General features: G+C 43.5%; 1 protein-coding gene across 2 annotated transcripts in view; it reads right to left on the bottom strand.

Moving 5' to 3' along the window:
* Nucleotides 1-23075, bottom strand: part of TRMO (tRNA methyltransferase O) — a 116429-nt gene that overhangs the window by 81165 nt on the left and 12189 nt on the right. For both annotated transcript variants that reach the window (XM_053568031.1, XM_053568041.1), the window contains 4 exons: nucleotides 22281-22455; nucleotides 20412-20569; nucleotides 12917-13579; nucleotides 9307-10400 (listed from right to left, as the gene is read on the bottom strand). In XM_053568031.1, the coding sequence (XP_053424006.1) occupies nucleotides 10174-10400; nucleotides 12917-13579; nucleotides 20412-20569; nucleotides 22281-22455 (1223 nt within the window). In that variant the 3' untranslated portion in view covers nucleotides 9307-10173. The remainder of the gene's footprint in view (nucleotides 1-9306; nucleotides 10401-12916; nucleotides 13580-20411; nucleotides 20570-22280; nucleotides 22456-23075) is intronic.

The following is a 23075-nucleotide window of genomic DNA, read 5'->3' as shown; positions in this document are numbered from 1 at the left end:
GAACTTAGACCAGAATCCATCAGAAAACACCCTAAACTTTACTTGGGGAAGAAGTTGGGCACATACCTCAGGGTAGAATCTGGTAGATGTGCAGGTTCACAACTTGTTGCCAACCATATATTTCCCCCTCCTGGGAAGTCCTATAGCTGCTTGGAAACTGAAATTTTGACACCAACAGTGCAGGAACACAGCCTGTGTCCTGGAAGCTTTCCTTCCTTGTTCAGGCACTACACAGGCATTAGAAACCCCACTGGAGTGCTTGTGAGTGTGGGAGAAGTGGACCTTATCTCTCAAGGTCCTTGAATCCATAAAATTTATGATGATAGAAGCCAAATCACAGCCTTTTCCCCAGATTGCCTTTCTCTCTCAGTCAGCCACATCTCAGGGACACCTGAGCTGAAGTTGCTTAACTCCTTGAAAGAAACCCTTAGCGGGTCACAGACAAGCTGCTCACAAAAAGAATTCATTGCCCACTCAGGATAGTCCTTTCCCTGCTTCCTCGCCTGTGAGCAAGTAAGTCCAGCAGGCTCTGAGATATGGGTCATGGCTCACAGAAGGCCCTCAGTCCAAGGAGGAGAGCAGACATAACATCATGGACAAATCATGTCAGAGAGGAACTGTGTAGGGGACAAAAGAGGTGGTCCAGAGTCACTGCAAGTCAGAGGATGGCAGGGCATGACCAAAGGGATGAGAGTGGAGCTGTGTCCCAACAGACTCCAGCCATGGAGGAGCAGTGTCCAGAGGCAGAGGACAGAGAGGAGAGGGGCTGGAGGGGTTCACCACAAAGGGAAGCATCTTCTGGGAGTTTCTACTTTAAGGAAAGGATGTTGGAGACTAAGGGATTCCTTCAGGAGCCAAAGAGGCCAAGGACATAGTGAAGTCCCAAGAGACTCCAGTTCCTAAGCCACAGTTGGAAGATGTCCTGAGAGCCAGTGAGCTGGGAGATGTCCAGACGCTAACTGGCTGTCTGAGTGGTCAGGGGACTCCAGTGACCAAGGAATGGTTCCTACCACCAAGAGTGCTGGTTGCCCAAGATCCAGTATGGTGAAGCCTTAAAGAGTCTATTTCTGGGGCGGCGCCTGTGGCTCAGCGAGTAGGGCACCGGCCCCATATGCCGAGGGTGGCGGGTTCAAACCCAGCCCCGGCCAAACTGCAACAAAAAAATAGCCGGGCGTTGTGGCGGGCGCTTGTAGTCCCAGCTGCTCGGGAGGCTGAGGCAAGAGAATCGCGGAAGCCCAAGAGTTAGAGGTTGCTGTGAGCCGTGTGACACCACGGCACTCTACCCCTGAGGGTGGTACAATGAGACTCTGTCTCTACAAAAAAAAAAAAAAAAAAAGAGTCTATTTCTGGCATTTCTATTATGTTTCACTGATCCAGGTGCCTATCCTTTCACCAATACCCTACTTATTACAAGACCGTGGGGCGGCGTCTATGGCTCAATGGAGTAGGGCACCAGCCCCAAATGCCAGAGGTGGTGGGTTCAAACCCAGCCCAGGCCAAAAAACTGCAAAAAAAAAAAAATTGTGGCACCTGTGGCTCAAAGGGGTAGGGCGCCGGCCCCATATGCCAGAGGTGGCGGGTTCAAACCCAGCCCTGGCCAAAAACTGCAAAATAAAATAAAATACAAGACTGTGGTGAATCTTGAAAGCAGGTTATGAGTCTTTCGTCTTCATTCTTCTTTTTCAAAAAATTATTGGCTATTCTAGGTATATTTTCTATACAAATTTACTAATAGTATTTTGAAGTTCTATAAAATTCCTGCTGAGATTTTGAGTGTGATTTCATTGAATCTATATATCAATTTAAGAAATCAATATCTGAATTGTACCATGTACAATTCATGAACATTGTACATCTCTTTGTGTATTCAGGTCTTCTTTAATCTGGCTCAATGTAATTTTTAGTGCACTGATACTACACATATTTTGGCAAATTTATCCTTAAGTATTTAATTTTTATGTAAATAGTATTTTATTTAAATTTTCTAAAATACGGAAATAAGATTTACTTTTGTTTTTGACTTTATATTTCATGACTTTGTTCAATTCACTTACTAGTTCAAGTAGCTTTCTTTGTTGATTCTTTACGATTTTCTACATAGACAATCATGTCACCTATGAATAACAAATATTATTTCTCCCTTTCCAATAGGTGTGCCTTTCATTATTTTTCCTGCCTTGTTGCATTAGCTAGCATCTCTAGTACAATACTGAATAGAAATGTTACATGTAAACATCTTTGTCTTGTTCTTTATCCTAAGGTTTAAAATATTTATCTTTCCTTATTAGTTATGATGTTGGCTGTAGGTTCTTTGAAGATGCCCTTTATCAAACTGAGGAAATTCCCTTTTACTAGTTTCTTAAGAGTCTATCAGGAATGGATATTAGATTTTGTCAAATGCATTTACTGTATCTATTCAGATGATTATATGATTTTTGTTTTTAGTTTGTAAATATGGTGACTTACACTGATTTTTTTTTTTTTTTTTTTTGAGACAGTCTCACTTTATCACTCTTGGCTGAGTGCTTTGGCATCACAGCTCACAGCAACCTCCAACTCCTGGGCTTAAGCAATTCTCTTGCCTCAGCCTTCCGAGTAGCTGGGACTACAGGCGCCTGCCACAATGCCCGGCTATTTTTTTTTTTTTTTTTTTTTGCAGTTTGGCTGAGGCCGGGTTTGAACATGCCACCCTCAGTGTATGGGGCCAGTGCCCTGCCCACTGAGCCACAGGTGCTGCCCTACACTGATTTTTAAATGTTAAGCCAACTCTGCATTCCTGGGGTAAATTTTACTTGTCCTGATGTATTATCTCCTGATTCGGGTTATACCAAAGGTCAGCCATAAAGTCACCATGCATAGGGAAATGGGAAATTGTAGCTAAATGTATCTTTATTTACAAAATATTCATTATAAAAATTTACTATTTACAAAATATTCTCTACATGTTGGCCACCTCTTTCTAAAATTTTATAGTGAATATTTTGTAAATAAAGATACATTTAGCTATAATTTCCAACGGTCACTTCATGAGTGACCTTTAGGACACCTGTATATTATTAAATTAAATTTCCTAAAATTTTTTGCTTAGGAGTTTTGCATCTCTATGAGAAATATTTATCTGTAGTTTTCTTTCCTTATTATTGCCTGGTTTTGGTATCAAGATAATATTGAGCTCACAGAATGAGTTGGGAAATATTCCTTCTTTTTCAATATTTTGAGAGAATTCATTTAGAATTCATATGTTTTTCTTCCTTAAATGCTTGATAGAATTCACAAGTTAAGGCATCGCCATCTGAAGATTTCTGTGCAAGTATATTTTTAACTTTAATTTCTTTTATAGATACATAGAGCTATTCAGGGTTTTTGTCTTCTTAAGTAAAATTTTGATGATCTCTTATCTTTTTCATAATTTACTCACCTGAGTTTTTAAATTTATCAGCATAAAGTTTTTCATGTTATTCCTTTTTAAAAAATTGGGAAAATCAGGGCCAGCCACCGTGGCTAAACCTGTAATCCTCTCACTTTTGGAGGCTGAGGCAAGAGGATTGCTTGAGGCCACGAGTTTGAGACCAGCCTGGGCAACATAGTGAGACTCCATCTCTACAAAAAGTAAAAAAAAAAAAAAATTAGCCAGGCATGGTGGTGGATGACTATAGTCCCAGCTATTCAGGAGGCTGATGCAGGTGGATCTCTTGTGCCCAGGAATGTGAAGATGGAGGGAGCTATGATGACGCCACTGCATTCTAACTTGTGTGACAGAGTCTCAAAAAAAAAGTATTTGTTCTGCAGTTTGATAAACTCAGGATTTATATGCTAAATCTTTCCTCTTCCTAGCTATAAAAATTTAATATCCCTGAGCCTCAGTATGTTCATCTGTACAACATAAATAGCTCCTTTCCTCATAGATTTACTGTAAGGATTAAATTAGATCATCCATGTAAAACTCTTAGCTCCACACCTGACATGGTGATAAATGTTACCTATTATTTATTATTATTATTATTTCATGACTTTCATCACAAAAATCCACCCTGCTCTGGGCAGCACCTGTGGCTCAAAGGAATAGGGCTCTGGCCTCATATGCCGGAGGTGGTGGGTTCAAACCCACCCCCAACCAAAAATTGCAAAAAAAACAAACAAAAAAAAATTCAGCGTGCTCTAAAGACTCCCTCATCATTTAATAACTTTGTCATGTTAACCCTCCTGTTAGAGCAGCTTTCCACTGCTCCTCTCAAAAGTGTGATAGCCAATTGTACATAAGCTAGCTTTTTACTTACAACAAGCCACCCCAAAATGTAGTGGCTAAAATAATGAACTTTGCCCACCTCACAAGCCTGTGTCAGGCTTTTGGAAGTTTTTCTGCCCCAACTCAGGTAAAGCTGGATGATCTAGGATGACCTCACGTATGTGTAGAATGACCGGCTTCACGTCAGCTAATACTCAGCCACATCTCTCATCACAGAGCAAGCTAATGGAGCCTTATTCATGTGGTGGTGGAAGGGTTCCCAGCAGGAAGAGAAGGCAAGCCTTGCTTGTTTCCCCTTGCCTTGTTGTGAAGTATTTTTATATGTGACCTTGTATAACATCTGGCAAAGAGAAGATGTTAGGCAAAGAACTAAGAAATAAAACCTCCAGGTCCACTATGATGAGGAGGTCCCTGAGGTTCCCTGGACAACCTAGCAGACCCCTGTGGGACGCAGGTCCTGCCCTGGCTCTGCCAGTCCTCTCAAACCTCAACTCCTCCTCCCATCCAAGCAAAGCCTGAGTTCTCATGTCTGTGACAGCCTTGCTCCACCCCACACACAGGCTCTGCCACCTGCCAACATGCTAACCTGGCCTTCCTCCCAGTCTGCCCCACCTGCACCTCAGCACAGCCCCCTACCCAGTGGGCACAGCCAGTCTTGAGCTCCAAACCACTCCTCTCCTGCTCACTCAACTGGCTGAACCCAGACTTCCCATTCTGACAGGTCCACCCTAGGGAAGAGCAATCCCCACCAGTCACATCCCCTGTGAGCTCAGGACATGCAGAGAACCAGTGGGTGGAGCTGATGAGTGAGCAGATCCTGCAGGCACAGACCCATTCCTTAGATGGGGTGAACTGCAGCTTGGGCAAGTGTTGGGCTAGGGAGCTCTCAGGCGGCTCAGCCCTCTGCCTGCAACACCATCCACACAGGTGCCTGTCTTCTACTTGGAGGCACGACATTTCTCAGAAAATGTAGCCTTCCCGGGCGCAGTGGCTCATGCCTGTAAACCTAGCACTTTGGGAGGCCCAGATGGGTGGACTGCTTGAGCTCAGGAGTTGGAGACCAGCCTGAGCAAGAGCAAGAACCTATCTCTAAAAAAGTACCAAGGCATTATGGCAGGTGCCTATAGTCCCAGCTACTTGGGAAGCTGAGGCAAGACTATCATTTGAACTGAAGAATTTGAGGTTGCTGTGAGCTATGATGCACAGCACTCTACCAAGGACAACAAAGTGAGACTCCGTCTCGATTAAGAAAAAGAAAATGTAGCCCCAGGAACAAAGCTGCCCAGACACAGCCAGTGTCCTCCATATTGGTTCGGCTCCTCAGCTGTGTGCTCAGGGTGGTTTTTGGTTTTGTGATCCACCCATGATGCTCCAGAACAATGTAAAAACCATTTTTACCAAATCTTTTTGGGAAGGTGAGGTAGAGGAAGGTCACATAGCCATATTATATATTTAAATACATAAATCTAACTTATTTGTTTAGTTACACTAACATACTAGGTCCATTCCAGTTTGAGTACTGGACATTTTACTTTCCTTAAGTTCCACATACAAAAATAATGTGTGCTGGGCAGCACCTGTGGCTCAAAGGAGTAGGGTACAGGTCCCATATACTGGAGGTGGTGGGTTCAAACCCAGCCTCGGCCAAAAACTGTAAAATAATAATAATAATAGTAATAATAATGTGTGCTTGTGATATTTTTAAAAATTGACAATGTACTAAAGAGAATAAAGCAAAAAATCCCCTTCCTTAATGAGTCCTCAGAGAACCCTCCCAAAGGTAACAACTGTTAGCATATTATCTTTCTTGAAATTTTCTATACACGTACATATGTATAAACATGTGTTTATATACCCTCCACAAATGAATTGGATATTATAATACATTCTTACTATTCATATCCTATTTAGAAATTTTCTCATGATTACATAAATAAATTCTTTCAAAATACAAATAGTCCCTGACTTAGAAGCATGTGAAATTCCTGAAACTTAAGTTTTCTGAAACTTGAAACATTCTTTCTCCTAAATAATCAGGGATTGCCCAAGGTCAGGCAACTCGCACATGGCAGGGCAGAAAACAGGCCTCTTCACATTTCCCATCCTGCTTCCCAGGCAGTTCTATACAGATCTGGTGGGAATGTGCATTTCTGCCCTTATTCCTCTCCACGTTCCTCAGTAGTGGTTGGATTTCCACGAGCTTCACTTTGCTAATGTGTCCTGTGCTTTAGTATATGGAACTGCTGAGCCTGGAATAAACCATGCTGGCTGGCTGAGTATCTCCTCCTGTACAGAAGCAGATTCCGGCACTTTGCTATCAAGGGCTCCCCCTACAGGCACCAAGAAGCAAAGGCTAAATATTAAAGTGGGCATCATTTATGCCTAGGAGAGAATTTTTTCCCTTTTCTTGAAAAAGCTTCTAAAGCAGTCCTAGAACAGCATCTTTACTTGTGACATGATCCCTTTTACAAAATCTATCCAAAGAGTCTATTTAAGGAACCATGAATCAATCTACCTTTTCCTTTTGACATAACCCCTCCACTCCTCCAAGTAAAAAGAACCTCCCAAACATGATCCTGATACAAATAGAACACAAAACTACTCCCCAGCTGCAACGCTACTTTTGATAGTCACAATTATAGGATTTTGGGGTAATTTTCTTGTAGTTCATTTCTATCTAATTTTCAGGATTATTGTGTATTTGTGCACACGTGTGTTTGTACATATGCACATTACCACATAGGTATACCAAGAGAACTTTTGATTCAGGACTTACAACCAATGACAATTTTTTAAACTACTTGAAGGAAGGTTTGAGAGAACTTTTGACTTTCTTTTGTTCTACAAATCAAGTATATTTAATTCTGTGTTTGTGGAATACGCATGAGTGGAAGAATAAAAACAGTAGACGATGAGAATAAATTCTCTTAACGACAAAGTTTTCAAGACGAAAAGAAGAGACAGCTTGTTTCAAATTTGTGCTTCAAACTATTTCTGAGAGATGGAAGTTCATGAACTAGAGATCCAGTTTCCTCACAAGGACACTTGAAGTATGAACATTCACTCACATAGGGACCCAAGGACAGGGGTGAGGAGAGACTTGAGATCATGTTGTATGAGAAGAAACAGTTGGAGGACATGGGGGTACTCAGCCTAGAGAAGACTGAGGGGTGGGGTGTTCTGACAGGCTAACTTGGGAGGGTGGCCAGCCTCACTCTGAGTGGCACCACTCAAGGGTGGGGTTATGGAGAGCAGAGTTACCTCATGCGCAGGAAGAACATTTTAATAATGAGCCCTACCCATACAGCATGAGTTGCACAGGTCAGAGAGGAAGGTCCTCTGAGGGTGTTTCGGCAGGGCCTGGAAAGCCAAATGCTGGGGATACTGAGTAGACTCATGAACTAGCAAAAAAACTGACCTGGGTTATATTTTTTTTTTTGTAGAGACAGAGTCTCACTTTATGGCCCTCGGTAGAGTGCCGGGGCCTCACACAGCTCACAGCAACCTCCAACTCCTGGGCTTAAGCGATTCTCTTGTCTCAGCCTCCCAAGTAGCTGGGACTACAAGCGCCCGCCACAATGCCTGGCTATTTTTTGGTTACAGTTTGGCCAGGGCTGGGTTTGAACCCGTCACCCTCGGTATATGGGGCCGGCGCCTTACCGACTGAGCCACAGGCGCCGCCCCAGACCTGGGTTACATTTTATAACCTTTTTAGCTCTAAAATCCTGAGCATGTATAATAAAGCCCCAAACGACTTACTCTAAGTCATGGTAAACATTGCCATTTTGAGTTTTAAGCCCTGATTCAGCTTCAAAATAACTTTAAAAAGAAATAAAAATCAAACTAAAGGGTAGATTGCACCAATGTCAGCTTCCTACCTTTAATATCACACTCTAGTTATGTAAGATGTAACCACTGGAAGAAATTGGGTGAAGGGTACATGGCACCTCTGTACTATTTCTGCAACTTCCTATGAATCTATAATTATTTTAAGATAAAAAGCCTTAAAAAAATCAAATTAAAGATGCTTCCCCCAAAGTTCTAAGCAACATTAAAGACAACTACAAACCTGTTGGTTCAGCAGTGTCATCAGCCACAAATGACTCTTCCCAAGTACCCTCAGGCAGTAGGCTCATTTCAAACCCATGATCAATCAGCTATTAAGATTTACAATTGTGATTAAGAAAGCCTGTGTCACGTTGACAGGTGCCTAATTTGATTACAGTGATCACATATCCTCCGTTATCTGAGATCACATCATTAAAATCACCTATAGGTAACACATTCTTACAACTTTTTATGTGGTACTATACAGGAACCATGTACAGACTTAGTTGCTGTCTATATCAAATTGTAATACAGTAATTTGCTTATATCTTACGTCTTCCACTAACCATGATTTGCAACAAGAACTACAAATTGTTCTTCTCATTTTATTATTAAAATCTAACCCATAGTAACTTCTCAATAAATAGTCACAGAGAAGTAATTATTTTCTTAAACTATTTTTTTTTTTTTGGCCGGAGCTGGGTTTGAACCCACCCTACTCCTCTGAGCCACAGGCGCCGCCCAAACTTTTTCTATTTTCGACAGAGACTCTGTCATCTTGAGTACCGTGCCATGGTGTCAGCAAACTCTTGGGCTCAAGAGAGCCTCTTGCCTCAGCCTCCCAAGTTGCTGGACTACAGGTGCCTGCTACCACACCTGGCTAGTTTTTCCATTTTGAGTAGAGACAGGGTCTCACTCTTGCTCAGGCTGGTCTCAAACTCCTAAGCTCAAGGGATCCACCCACCCCAGCCACCCAGAGTGCTGGCATCACTGGTGTGAGCATCTTCATCTTCTTAAACTTTGAGGGAAGATTTTCTTCTCTAATACAAAGACATCTAGAGAAATCTCAGAGAGTCTTTGTTTTACAATCAGATTATACATACAAATGTATGTATCACAAGGTCTCTGAAACATAACAGTTTCGTCTCTGAAGATATCTTTTTTATTTGTTAGTTTTCTAAGATACAGTAAAACTCATTTTGATTTAGAATATAACAGAGAGCGAGACTCACCTGAGCGACAGTGAGACCCCGACTCGTGAAAAAAATGGAAAAACCCAGCCGGGCGCCGCGGCGAGCGCCTGTAATCCCAGCGGCTTCCGGAGGCTGAGGCAGCGGGGTGCCCGCAGCCCGAGTCTGAGGTTGTGGTGAGCTACCACGCCCACTGCACTCTGATCAGGGGCATAGTGGGACCCTGTCTCAACAACAACAAAAAGAATATAACAGAGAGGTCATACTTTTCCAGATAGGAAACCATTGCGAACTATTGATCAGATCCCCTCAACTTGAAAGTCTCTGCTAGAATGATTTCTGCCTAGAAAGTCTCTGCTAGAATGATTTTATCAAGTGTTCCAAGAACAATCAGCTTCTTTTAGAAATCAAGACAGTATTGCCTGTGGATTCTTTTTTTTTTTTTTTTGAGATAAGAGTCTCACTATCTCACCCTCGGTCTGTGGCATCACAGCTCACAGCAATCTCAAACCCTTGGGCTTAAGCGATTCTCTTGCCTCAGCCTCGCAAGTAGCTAGGACTATAGGAGCCCGACACAACACCTGGCTATTGTTGTTGTTGTTGTTGTTGCAGTTGTCATTGTTGTTTAGCTGGCCCAGGCCGGGTTTGAACCCACCAGCCTAGGTATATGTGGTCGACGCTGTAACCACTGTGCTATGGGCACTGAGCCTGGCTGTCGATTCTTTAATATCAATATATCTCTCAGTTAAATTTATTAAAATATATCTTTTTCAAATAAATATTTGAAATAGCTCAAAAAAGCAGTGAGATTGCCAAGTGCTATGCTATACATCATTAGCTTATGCAGAAAATCCAAAAGCCACAACGAGGCTGTCTAAGGACATGATGGAGGCTCCAAGGACTCCACGGTCAAGTCACTTGAACAGGCCCAGAAGTCGGCTTGATCCTTAGAACCTCTGCAAAGCCATCACCAAACCAGCAAGTGACATGTACTGTGTCTACAGTGAAGTAGAACAGGCGGTCCTGGCAGAGCTTCCGGCGGTACACGGACCGAGGATCGGCTGACAGCACAGCCTCAATGGCACGCTTTGCTTCCTCTGCTGATTGAAAATATTTAAATGACGACTGACCAATATCTGCAATGAGAAGAACACAACTTAATGTGGGTTAAATTTCATTACAACAAACTTCAATATGGAATTTGATTCTTAAACATCACTTGAACAGAATTTAGAAATCTATTTGATCAGTGATCAATACAGAGAAGGTCACCTTCAAATAGTAATTATTGTCACTAAATTTAACTTGTGTACCCCCAAATTTTTATTTTACTGAACAAAAAAACATAGTGGTATTTTTCCTTAGTCTCCTAACTAGGTGAGGCAAGTTTTTATTTTCTGTTAACCAAAATGTTACTTTTCTATATTCAATGTAGAATTGAATTCCTTGTCATTTTCTTAGAACAGAGGCAAGGAAATGCCTGACAGTCCATATTCTCAGAAAGCCACAAGAAGGAGAACTAACCTCATGCATGTCCAGCACACTAACTATAAAGGCAAGGGAGACCAGAGACCTGGGTGTCACAGCCCCAAGTTACAAGTACCACCACATCCCTAAGGAATAGGACATGAAAGAGTCCCACAACAAAAATGAAATGTATACACTGAGAAAGTTCAATGTCATCAGTAGGGAACCAGCCACTCCTAGTGGTCCCCAACCTTTTTGGCACCAGGCACTGGTTTCATGAAAGACAATTTTTCCACAGACAGGGGTGAGGGAGTGATTCTGGGATGATACAAACACATTACAGTTATTGTGTACTTTTTTTTATTATTACTACATTGTAATATACAGTGAAATAATTATACAACTCACCATAATGCATAACCTGTGGGATCCCTGAGCTAGATCCCTCACGTAATAAAAACAGTAGGGTACAGGTTGCCAGGCTGGCGTTATCAGGGCTAAACCCAGGGGCTGAGCCCTGGCAGGTAGCCGCCTCCACCCAGATAGGTTGCCTTTTCTTTATTCGCAAAAGACAACAGTATAGGGTCCTCCTTGGCAACCTATTTAAACTTGTAACAACCTAGCCTTATTCTCTTCTAAATGTGGCCCTGACAAGAAGAAATGAGGAAATCTCCAGAGTAATTTGTGGCATTTGCCTCCAGCCCCAACTTTTAGATCTGTATCTCCCATGAGGAGGACTTCCTTCAAGTTAGAGTGTCAGAGCCAAACGCCCTTCTATCCTCCTTATTCTCTCCCTCCTTCAAAAACGAGAAAATCTAATGTCTTGGTTGTTTAAACCTCTTTGTCCTGATATAGAAAGAGAAGCTTCATTGTCTGAATAAGGAATTCCAGCCTACTTTTACACACCACTGAGGTGTGACATCTCAGAAATCACCTTAAGGCCCACTCCAGGCAGTGATCTGATGGTAGGGAGGGACCTCTGCCCTCTGGAGATAGTGATGTCAAGTTCCTCAGTCTTCCAAGATCAAAATTCAAGTCCTTACAATGACCCGTAAAACCCTGCATGACCTTATCCCCTCCCTGTAGCTTCCCTACCTCCTTCCCATTCTGTCCTTCCCCAGTCCACTCTGGCCACATGACCTCAAACATAGCGTTCACCCTCTGGCTTGGGGCTGTGCAACGGCTGTCCCTCAGGCTGGCATGCCCTTTCCCTGCACAGGCTGGCTCACTCCTTCACCTCTTCAGCCTTTGCTGCATGTGTCTTCTCAACAAGGCCTCCTCTGGCCACCTATTTAAATTTGTAACAATCTAGCATTATTCTCTTCTAAATTTTTCCATAACCCTTATCACCTTTTTGATCTGTTTGATGCCTAGACCAGTATCTGCTACCAAGCAGAAGCTCAGTGAACTGTAGCATGAAAGAATTTCCCTCTTTATAGGGCTATGTTGGCTATTTAATGAGTTATAACACAAAGAACAGCTTTCTACCTTTTTGAAATTTGACATCTCCGTGGTAACTGGCTACTTCTCACTGGCATCACTGTACCCACCCTCTGAACAGCCCCTTCCTTCATTCTAGATTGCTGCCTGGGATCTGCCATAGGCTGGGGAAACCACACATTTGTGAGGAACCGTGAGTTAAGGTAAACAGGCTCCCAATAAGAGCCCTGCGGCCTCTCTTCTACAGTAAAGTATATCTCTCTGGTGCTGAGACTTTGGGGGACAGTTCTAGGCTCAGAGGTTCTTTACCTCTTACTCTGGGCTCCTCAAGTACCCTGTGCCAGAAGCTAAGCTACCAGCTACCTGACTGTTGGAGTAAAATACAACATTTCTCTAGTCAGAGAGTAAAGCAGATGAGAAAACAATGTATAAAAGAATAGAACAAGCAAAATTTAGTTTCTAAATGTTTGGAAACTCCAAGAACTATGTTAATTGGTAGGCAAGGGGCTATAAATCATGGGCCATGAGGGTGCAACGGTTCTCTGGAAAAAATTTACTAAGCATCTATAGTTGTCAAACGAAGTCATTTGATGGTGATGCCCAAATATTAATTTATACTTCTATGTTTCTTAAAAACCAGTCATACTGACAAATACTCCATATAACTGCCCTCAGAAAGACTAGGTTTGGCTAAATCTCACAGTAAAAGTTCATCCCTCACTCAGAACCATGAAAACGAAGGTACCTGTTTCACCTCCTGAACTGAGCTGCCCAAGGTCCATCTCGGCGTGAGGAGTAAACCGTACTTCTAATGTGGCCACGGGGGCCTGTCTCACCCAGGCGGGAACCACACTGCCAGGCCCCCCCTCAGCCGTCCTGGCAGGAGAGTGAGGCACTGCAGGCTGTGTCTCTGCACTGCCTCCCGGGGGGACCACTGCCCCTTCCACTCTCCTTAGCCTTTCGTCTGTTCCTTCCGCTGAGCTCTTCTCCAGGCAATGGGGGCTAATGTGCTCTTCTGCCATACTTGGTCTCTCATCACTTCTTGACTCCAAACCAAAACTCACTGCTCTCTCCCTGTGTGTGGGCAAGGTTCGCTGGGTTTTTGCCGTGTTGCTGTGTTTCAGACAGTTGTCTTCTGAAGTTCTGTCCTCAGATCGTTTAGGCTTCTCCTTAGTGCTGTGATGAGGATGTGGCTCATTGAATCCTGAGTGCTGTCGCTGATCACAACTATCAGTTTTGCCATCAGACCAGGACACAGTTTTTGGCTTATGCTGGTTATTCTGCAAATTAACATCCCCTGAAGGTTCCACCAAATTTTGTGGCGAGTCATAATCAGCTATGTAGGGCTTTATGTCCAGTACGGGTGTGCCATGTATCATGTCAATTCCAGAAAGGTAGATAGCTCCACCTATGATGTAAAAAAAAGGAAATCCTCTTAAAAATAGGAACAATGACCATGTAAAACCTGTCAGATTCGGGTCTCCTGGCTGAATTGTCAGGGATTCCCGAGAGAGATGCTGTTACCACTTAGTTCAAACCCACTATCTACTTCTCCCACACCTTCCTCGGTGCATTCAGAAAACCCCAGGAGGGAGGCTGTCCCAGGAGTTTTTTCTGGTCCTTCTGGGACCCCCAGAAGGCAACCATATTCTTCTTTGTGTCCCTTGGTTGAGACTGCGGATGGCAAAAGGGGAAGTGTGTGAGTACACACTCTGTTTTCTCTGGCAGATTTAAACAAATTAAGGTTGATTTAGGCAAGTTTTCTGATGACTCAGATAGGTATACAGATGTTCTCCAGGAGTTAGGACAAAGCTTTGACCTCTCTTGGAGAGATGTAATGCTACTACTAGATCAAACTTCAACTTTCAATGAGAAAAATGAAGTCTTATATGAAGGGAGAAAGTGGGGTAATTTGTGGTTCATGACCAATACTGATGGCAGTATGTCTCCTGAGGAAAGGGACAGATACCCCATGGGAAGACACAGGCAGTTCCCTTTGAGGATCCTGAATGGGACCTTGAGAAAAAGGTGACTGGTGGCATAAACATTTTCTAACATGTATTCTAAAAGGTTTATGTCGATCCAAGAAAAAAACCTATGAAAAGGTTTATGTCAATCCAAGAAAAAACCTATAAACTATTCTAAGTTGTCTATTATTTACCAGGAGAAAAATGAGAGTCCCTTAGCCTTTCTTTAGCGGCTTAGGGAGGCGATGAGACAATACACCCAGTTAACATCTGATTCCTTAGAGGACCAAATTATTTTAAAAGATAAATTTACCACTCGGGCAGCCCCAGACATTTGAAGAAAACTCCAGAAATTGGCTGTAGGCCCAAATCATAACCTGAAGAATCTTCTTAAAATGGCCACTGTGGTCTTTTATAATCAAGATCAGAAGGAAGAGAAGGAAAAAGAGAGAAGTGATTTAAAAAAAAAATGATAGCTCTAGTAATGGCACCCCAACAAACAGGCACCATTGAGGGGCAGAAAGAAGCCAAAGGAGCTAAGAGCAAGTGCTTCCAATGTTGTCAGGAAAGACTGCTTCCAATAGGACCACCTATCAGGCAAGCCACCGGGCCCCTGTCCAGAGTGCAAGGGTGATCAACGAAGGGTAGCCTGTCCCCAGAGGTGAAGGCCTCCGAGGACAATGATCCCATCAGCACTCAAACTGGAGTGAGGATGCCGGGGGCAGATTCTCATGGCTCCAGCTTGTGTCATCACCCCTCAAGAGTCCCGTGTTTGCCTCATAGTGGAGGGCCAAGAGACAGAATTTCTTCTGGACACTGGAGCAACCTTTTCTGTATTTTTCTCTAACCCTGGTCTTTTATTCCCCAAATCTGTACTATACAGGGGGTGTCTGGAAAGCCGGTTACCAAATTTTTCTCTCAGCCTTTACGCTGCAATTGGGGTGACTGACTGTTCTTTCATGCCTTCCTACTCATGCCTGAAAGTCCTGTTCCCCTTTTGGGAAAAGACATACTAACTAAAGCGGGAACAACCATTTATATGAATATGGGACAGGAACCTATACTATGCCTTCCCTTATTAGAGACAGAAATTAACCCAGAAGTCTGGGCTACCGAGGGACAGGTGGGAAGAGCAAAATGTGCTCAACCAGACCAAATTCAGTTAAAAAATCCCACCATTTATCCCAATCAAAAGTAATATCCTCTAAAAGCAGATACTAAGAAGGGACTACTACACATAATACAGAATCTAAACTGACAAAAATTACTGATACCTTGCAATAGCCCGTGTAACACCCCTATTTTAGGAGTGCCAAAGCCGCATTATAAATGAAGCAGTCATTCCTCTCCATCCTGTAGTTCCCAGTCCCTATATGTTATTGTCTCAAATCCTGGAAACAGCTGTCTGTTTCACAGTCCTAGACTTAAAAGATGCCTGGTTTTGCATTCCTCTTCAGGAAAACTCCCAATACCTTTTGCTTTTGAAGACCCTCTGACTCTAACATCCCACTCACATGGACTGTGTTACCCCAGAGATTTAGGGACAGCCCTCACTTATTCAGACAAGCCCTAGCCAAAGACTTGAGTCATTTCATATCCTACAGTGAATTTTTTTTTGTAGAGACAGAGTCTCACTTTATCGCCTTCAGGTAGAGTGCCATGGCATCATACTGCTCACAGCAACCTCCTCCAGGGCTTAGGCAATTCTCTCGCCTCAGCCTCCAGAGTAGCTGGGACTACAGGAGCCTGCCACAACACCCAGCTATTTTTTTTTTGCAGTTTGGCCAGGGGCCAGGTTTGAACCCACCACGCTTGGTATATGGGGCCAGTGCCCTACCCACTGAGCCACAGGCGCCACCCCCTACAGCAACTCTTATTCAGTATGTAGATGACATTCTTTAGGAAGCACCAGATGCAGAGGAATGCCACAAAGCTACCCAAGCTCTATTAAACTTTCCAGCTGATTGTGGGTACAAAGTTTCCAAGGCTAAAGCCCAATTACGTGTGCCTAAAGCTCACTATTTGGGGCTCCAACTTTCACAGGGGAAGAGAGCCTTGGGCAAAGTAAGAATAGAACCAGTATTGACTCACCCTAAACTTCGAACTCTCAAACAGCTTCAAGGCTTCTTAGGAATTACAGGCTTTTACAGACTCTGAAAAGCCACCCTGGTGCCATGAAGGTGAAGGCTGGTGCTCTTGCCAGCTGAGGGGGAATCCCAAGGCCTCTCCAGTCTGCCGAGGGAACACCACCCGCCTGCAGTGCCGGGGAGGTGGAGCACGAGCGCACGTGTTAGAAGTCTAACGCATGTGCGAGTCTGGGGCTCACACGACTCTTCCCTCTAATTCACCTTCCCTAACCCCAACTTGGAAAGGTCCCTTTTCTGTTATCTTGTCTTCTTCCACAGCTGTTAAAGTTATGGGAGTACATTCCTAGATACATCCTTCATGAGTAAAATCCTGAAACACACCACCTCCTACAGAAGCAGACCAAGAGAATCAGCTACAGTCCACCTACACTTGTGAGCCTAAAGAAGATTTGAGAAGACAGCAAGAAAAGTGTTAATACAGTTTTCTCTCAAAATCAACCCCCTCCCTCACTGTTCTAACCTTGCCTTTTAATGTACTAATCAGATTTATGTCTTTCAGAGATAATATCATCAAACCACAAAGAGTGAAAAGGGTTCCAGCCCAGACCTGACTCTGTTGCAGACCCCTGGATCACCGCTCATCTGAAGAGACCCTAACTGTCCCCTTCTATTGATACAGGGTTCCCTCATTCCAGCCTGGACAAGGGACCCCAGTTTTCTGGGCCTGGGCAATTTCATGAAGGGAATACACTAACAGTTTACCCCAAGCTAGAAGAATCAACCTAAATTTCCATTTACTGTGAACCCTGGATCAACCTCCTCTGAGGAACCTCTAACTGCTTCCCCATTATCACCGTCCATGGAAGTAGCAGGAAGTAGTTTGGAGCAGTCAGGGCCCCTTTTCCCTAACGGCAGTTAGAGCTTCTATTCAGAAAGGGAGGATTGATACAGGATTCCACCACTGAGGGCTACACAGGGAGTCCCCCATTCTCTAGGCCCAGGTGAGCTCAGAGGTCAGACCCCCATTTCCAGGCACAAGCAGACTGCCTTTTTGGGGACACGCCCTCTACCCAGGGCTACAGCTTGACGCTCTGTCTCAAAAAAAAAAAAGAATTCATCCCACTGACATCTTAACTGCAGTCCAGTGAGTTCCTAAGCAGAGGACCCAACTAACCAGTGCGTATCATCCTGACCCAGAGAAACAGAGTAATGTTTCAAACATACACAAAGAATGAAAAATGTGTTATTTAGGGCGGCGCCTGTGGCTCAGTCGGTAAGGCGCCGGCCCCATATACCGAGGGTGGTGGGTTCAAACCCGGCCTCGGCTGAACTGCAGCCAAAAAATAACCAGGCGTTGTGGCAGGCGCCTGCAGTCCCAGCTACTCGGGAGGCTGAGGCAAGAGAATCGCCTAAGCCCAGGAGTTGGAGGTTGCTGTGAGCTGTGTGAGGCCACGGCACTCTACCGAGGGCCATAAAGTGAGACTCTGTCTCTACAAAAAAAAAAAAAAGAAAAATGTGTTATTTAAACTGGTGAGTTGCGGTCATGTGTTACACAGAAATCCATCAAGACTAAAACAAGTAAGCAGCACAGGACAGGTCTCCTGTTCCCCCACTTGGACACAGTTGTTTGCTGGGTTTTTGCCGAGTTGCTGTGTTTCACACAGTTGTCTTCTGAAGTTCTGTCCTCAGATCATTTAGGTTTCTCCTCAGTGCTGTGGTGGGATGTTTGCTCACCCTTGGGAAACTGGCCAAATGAGAATCAGAAAATTGCATGCGACTGCACTTGATTCTGTCTCCATTTACGAAAAACATGATGAACACAGGATTATGATTTCTAAAATATGCTTACTGTGAATGAGCCGGGAACTTTGTTTTTTTTTTTTTTTTTTTTTTTGTAGAGACAGAGTCTCACTGTACCGCCCTCAGGTAGAGTGCAGTGGCGTCACACGGCTCACAGCAACCTCTTAACTCTTGGGCTTACGGGATTCTCTTGCCTCAGCCTCCCGAGCAGCTGGGACTACAGGCGCCCGCCACAACGCCCGGCTAGAGCCGGGAACTTTGGAAAGATGAATCTGAACTTTTTAAATGATGGATTATACCTACCAATGTCTACACTAGAAAGGAGCACTGCAGCATACGTAAGAGTTCATGGGATGCTATCAGGAAATTTATCTAGCATTAACGAGCCTTTGTTTCCTCATCTGTGAAATGGGGATTGTCTCCCTAACAAACCCACAGAGCTACTGTGAGATAATGTACACGAACACCTTTTATTAACTAAGCATCACACGAACACCAGTACATGCCATGTGTAGTAATACCTTATTACTACACTAGTACTATTACTACACAAGCACTAGTACATGCTTATGTAGTAATATCTACAGTACCCCTGTGCTTGTCTTTTTAACTTTTTTTTTTTTTTTTTTTGCAGTTTTTGGCCGGGGCTGGGTTTGAACCTGCCACCTCTGGCATATGGGGCCGGCGCCCTACTCCTTTGAACCAAAGGCCCCACCCTTAACTTTTTGACTTGACCTCTCCCACAGAACATTAAGTTCTTTAGAGCAGGGATTTTATCTGATTAGTTTACTACTATATTTCCCATGCCTAAAACAATGCCTAGCACACATTCAGTGCTGGAAAATGAGTATAGGTTGCGTGAATCATCATAAAATGCTCCAGTACAGTTACACAGGTTCTTTAGTCATTATGAATTGATAAAACTCAAGGCAAATCAACTACTGAGTGTTTCTGAGAAAAAAGACTTAAGGCTCGCCAGGCATGGTGGCTCACACCTGTAATCCCAGCACTCGGGAGGCCGAGGTGGGTGGACTGCCTGAGCTCAGAGGTTCGAGACCAGCCTAAGCCAGAGTGAGACCTCGTCTCTAAAAATAGCTGGGCCTTGTAGGGGGCACTTGTCATCCCAGCTGCTTGGGAGGCTAAGGCGGGAGAATCTCTTAAGCCCAAGAGTTTGAGGTTGTTGTGAGCTGTGTCGCCACAGCACTCTACCCAGGGCTACAAAGCGAGACTCTGTCTAAAAAAAAAAAAAAAGAATTAAGGCCCAGTTGATACAATCCAACAGGGGAGTCCAAGTTCTGGGAAATAACTATTCTCATCTCTTTAGCGCCCAATGACCTGAAAAGTACTCCAAGAGCTTCTGTCTCATGAAATCAGAGATTAGGCAGGTCCTTCTCCTAGATCCATTTTACAAACAGTAAGCCAAAGCCTGGATTGGCCTTCAACTCCCAAATAACAAATGTACTTACTGGGTCAGAGAAATTCAGGAATGGAATGCTTTCCAAAAATATGTAAACAGGTTATAGAGAAACACATATTTAAAACTAATCTAATATTCTACACAACTACTTCTATAATCCCAACCAGTATTGGAGCCTACAGTGTTATTCATCCTAGATTCCAGCCACACAGCACAGCTGATGGCTGCAAGGCAGCCACGATGTATGTCCATTTCCTCAAGGCTGCCAGGCAGGAACATCATAGCACCACCCTATGTGCCTACCATTGGGATGTACAATTAGTTACTGTGTATTAAATTTGAAAGTGCCCCAATTATTTTAATCATTTTTTATTTATTGCATTCCAAGTTAGAGAGAACTTGGTTATTAATTTAATTAATATGAAAACTATGAGTTATTTTAAAACAATAACAGTTCTTGATATATGTGATAACATAAAAAAACTCTGAGAATCAGGCGGCGCCTGAGGCTTAGTGAGTAGGCTACTGGCCCCATATACGAAGAGTGGCATGTTCGAACCCGGTCCCGGACAAACTGCAACAAAAAATAGCTGGGCATTGTGCTGGGCACCTGTAGTCCCAGCTACTTGGGAGGCTGAGGCAAGAGAATCTCCTAAGCTCAAGAGCTGGAGGTTACTGTGAGCTGTGACGCCATAGCACTCTACCAAGGGTGACAAAGTGAGACTGTCTCAAAAAAAAACAAAAACAAAACAAAACAAAAATCTGAGAATCTTATGATAGCTCATTTCAAAGTATTTTCAATGTCTAGTGGATCTTTTAATCATCATATTCTCTTCAATATCTAGTAGTTCCCAGGAGTTAACACTACTGGTGCTCATTTGAGTAACAGTCAGTGGTAAATGCCATGTTTATTTTATAAGATTTTTAGGGTAAGAAGAAAAACGTATACACAGAAATGAAATGGATTACCTTCTACTTTCTCCAGCTTTGCCAGGGTCAGTCCTATTGCATTGGGCCGATGAGGACTCCTTGTAGAAAAAACTCCAGTCTTTGCACCATTCAGCCTAGGAGGCTGTACTTTTGCCTTACAACTCAAATGACCATTTTTGTGAAAAACAAACAAAATCCTATTAAAAATAAAACAAACCACTGAGTAAGAAAAGAGTACAAGTTATTTTATCGTAACAATTTGAGGGGGAAAACGTAATCAACCAAAAAAGTAACATTTGGTTGTAGTTGTCATTGTTGTTTGGCAGGCCCGGGCTGGATTTGAACACGCCAGCTCTGGTATATGTGGCTGGTGCCTTAGCCACTTGAACTACAGGTGCTGAGCCTCTGAATCTATTTTTAATATCAACAATGTTTTCACTTAAATAACTCAACCAAGAGCATACAAACAAGATCAGAATACCCATGTTCTTTCTAATCTACCCATGTCCCTAAATTAGTGTGAAAAATAAACTATTTCAGAATAAACACTTACATTTAGGTTGCTACCAGTAAAATTAGACCAATTCAGACTGCTGACGTTTGAGTGAGGAAAAATGAAAAGATAAAATTCCAAATGACAGGGTGGCACCTGTGGCTCAGAAAGTAGGGCGCCAGCCCCACATACCAAGGGTGGCAAGTTCGAACCCGGCCCCAGCCAAACTGCAAAAGAAAAAATAGCCAGGCGTTATGGTGGGCGCCTGTAGTCCCAGCTACTCGGGAGGCTGAGGCAAGAGAATCACCTAAGCCCAAGAGCTGGAGGTTGCTGTGAGCTGTGACGCCACGGCACTCTACCAAGGGCGACAAAGTAAGACTCTGTCTCTTAAAAAAAAAAAAGGGCAGCGCCTGCGGCTCAAAGGAATAGGGCGCCAGCCCCACATGCCAGAGGTGGTGGGGTTCAAACCCAGCCCTAGCCAAAAACTGCAAAAAAAAAAGAATTCCAAATGACAGCAAGTAACAGTAGTAAAACACTTCATTTAAAGTATCTAGATTTCTAAGGTCTTTTGTTATTTTAATAAGAGTAGACTTAACTCTACTAAGGTCTTAGTTCTGTAAACTTTTTCTGTAAAGGGTCAGATGGTAAATATTTTAGGATTTAAAGGCCAAAAAACCAGTCACTATTGCAACTATTCAACTCTGCCACTATAGCACAAAAGCAGCCACAGCCAATATACAAGTAAATCATAAAACAAATGGGCATGACTATGTTTCCATAAAATTAATTTACAAAAACATGGACCATGTTTGATCCACAGGCCGTAGTTACTGACCCCTGGTCTAAAAGACAGAATAATGAACCATGGGAAGAATTAAGAAAGTCTATAGTTTCAGCTCAACAGAAGGCATTGTCACAATTAGAAACAAGTGCAAATGAACCATACCCCTCAGTGGACCCCAAGCTTCCCTGAGAATGTCTTAATGATGCAAACAATCACACACACAAATATAGTACAGGAAGTGGGTGCCACACATGAGGGTGCTCAGGATGGCAAACTCTTTTTTTTTTTTTTGTAGAGACAGAGTCTCACTGTACCGCCCTCGGGTAGAGTGCCGTGGCGTCACACGGCTCACGGCAACCTCTAACTCTTGGGCCTACGCGATTCTCTTGCCTCAGCCTCCTGAGCAGCTGGGACTACAGGCGCGCGCCACAACGCTCGGCCATTTTTCTGTTGCAGTTTGGCCGGGGCTGGGTCTGAACCCGCCACCCTCGGCATATGGGGCCGGCGCCCTACTCACTGAGCCACAGGCGCCGCCCAGGATGGCAAACTCTTAAGATTGCCTTCACCTGGAGTACTTTACTTACAGCAAAGTTCTGGCCCAAGTACTATTTCTAACTATAAAACTACTTACCAAACATGAGAAAACTGTTCTAGGCCCATCAAGGAATGTTCAGGATTATTAAAGATGCTTTTTCTAATTTTCAAACAAGCCCGGGAATGGCTACAAATGGATGGCTGCCTTGGAGTACCATTCTTGGTCGAGAAACAGGATTCCAAGTAGCCTATTGGCTCAGTTAAAAGATTCCCTACAGAAGAAAATTAGGTAAGAAATCATTAGTCAAAAGGTCAAATAAAGTTGTAAAAAAACATGTTCCCTCTAATGTACTGATTCCATAGTTTTAAAGTCTCCTAGGTGTTTTTTGTTTTTTTTTTTTTTAATTTAAATCTTTTTTTTTTTTTTTTTTGTGGTTTTTTGGCCGGGCTGGGTTTAAACCCACCACCTCCGGCATATGGGACCGGCGCCCTACTCCTTGAGCCACAGGCACCGCCCAAGTCTCCTAGGTGTTATGCAATTATAAAAAATTACTTTTTAGCCAGACATGGTAGTGTGTACATCTATAGTCCCAGCTACTCAGGAAGCTGAGGCAGGAGAATTATTTAAGCCCAGGAATTGAGGTTACAGCAAGCTATTATTGGGCCAATGTACTCCAACCTGGGTGACAAAGCAAGACCTTGTCTTTAAAAAACAAAGAATAGGTTCAGCGCCTGTGGCTCAAGCTGCTAAGACACCAGCCACATACACCTGAGCTGGCAGGTTCGAATCCAGCCTGGGCCCGCCAAACAATGACGGCTGCAACCAAAAATTAGCCAGGCTTTGTGGCAGGTGCCTGTGGTCCCAGCTACTTGGGAGGCAGAGGCAGGAGAA

This window comes from Nycticebus coucang, chromosome 2, assembly GCF_027406575.1.
Source record: "Nycticebus coucang isolate mNycCou1 chromosome 2, mNycCou1.pri, whole genome shotgun sequence".
Classification (NCBI taxonomy): Eukaryota; Metazoa; Chordata; class Mammalia; order Primates; family Lorisidae; genus Nycticebus; species Nycticebus coucang.
The sequence above is the reverse complement of the archived record's forward strand: the minus strand, read 5'-3'. Positions and strand labels throughout refer to the sequence as shown.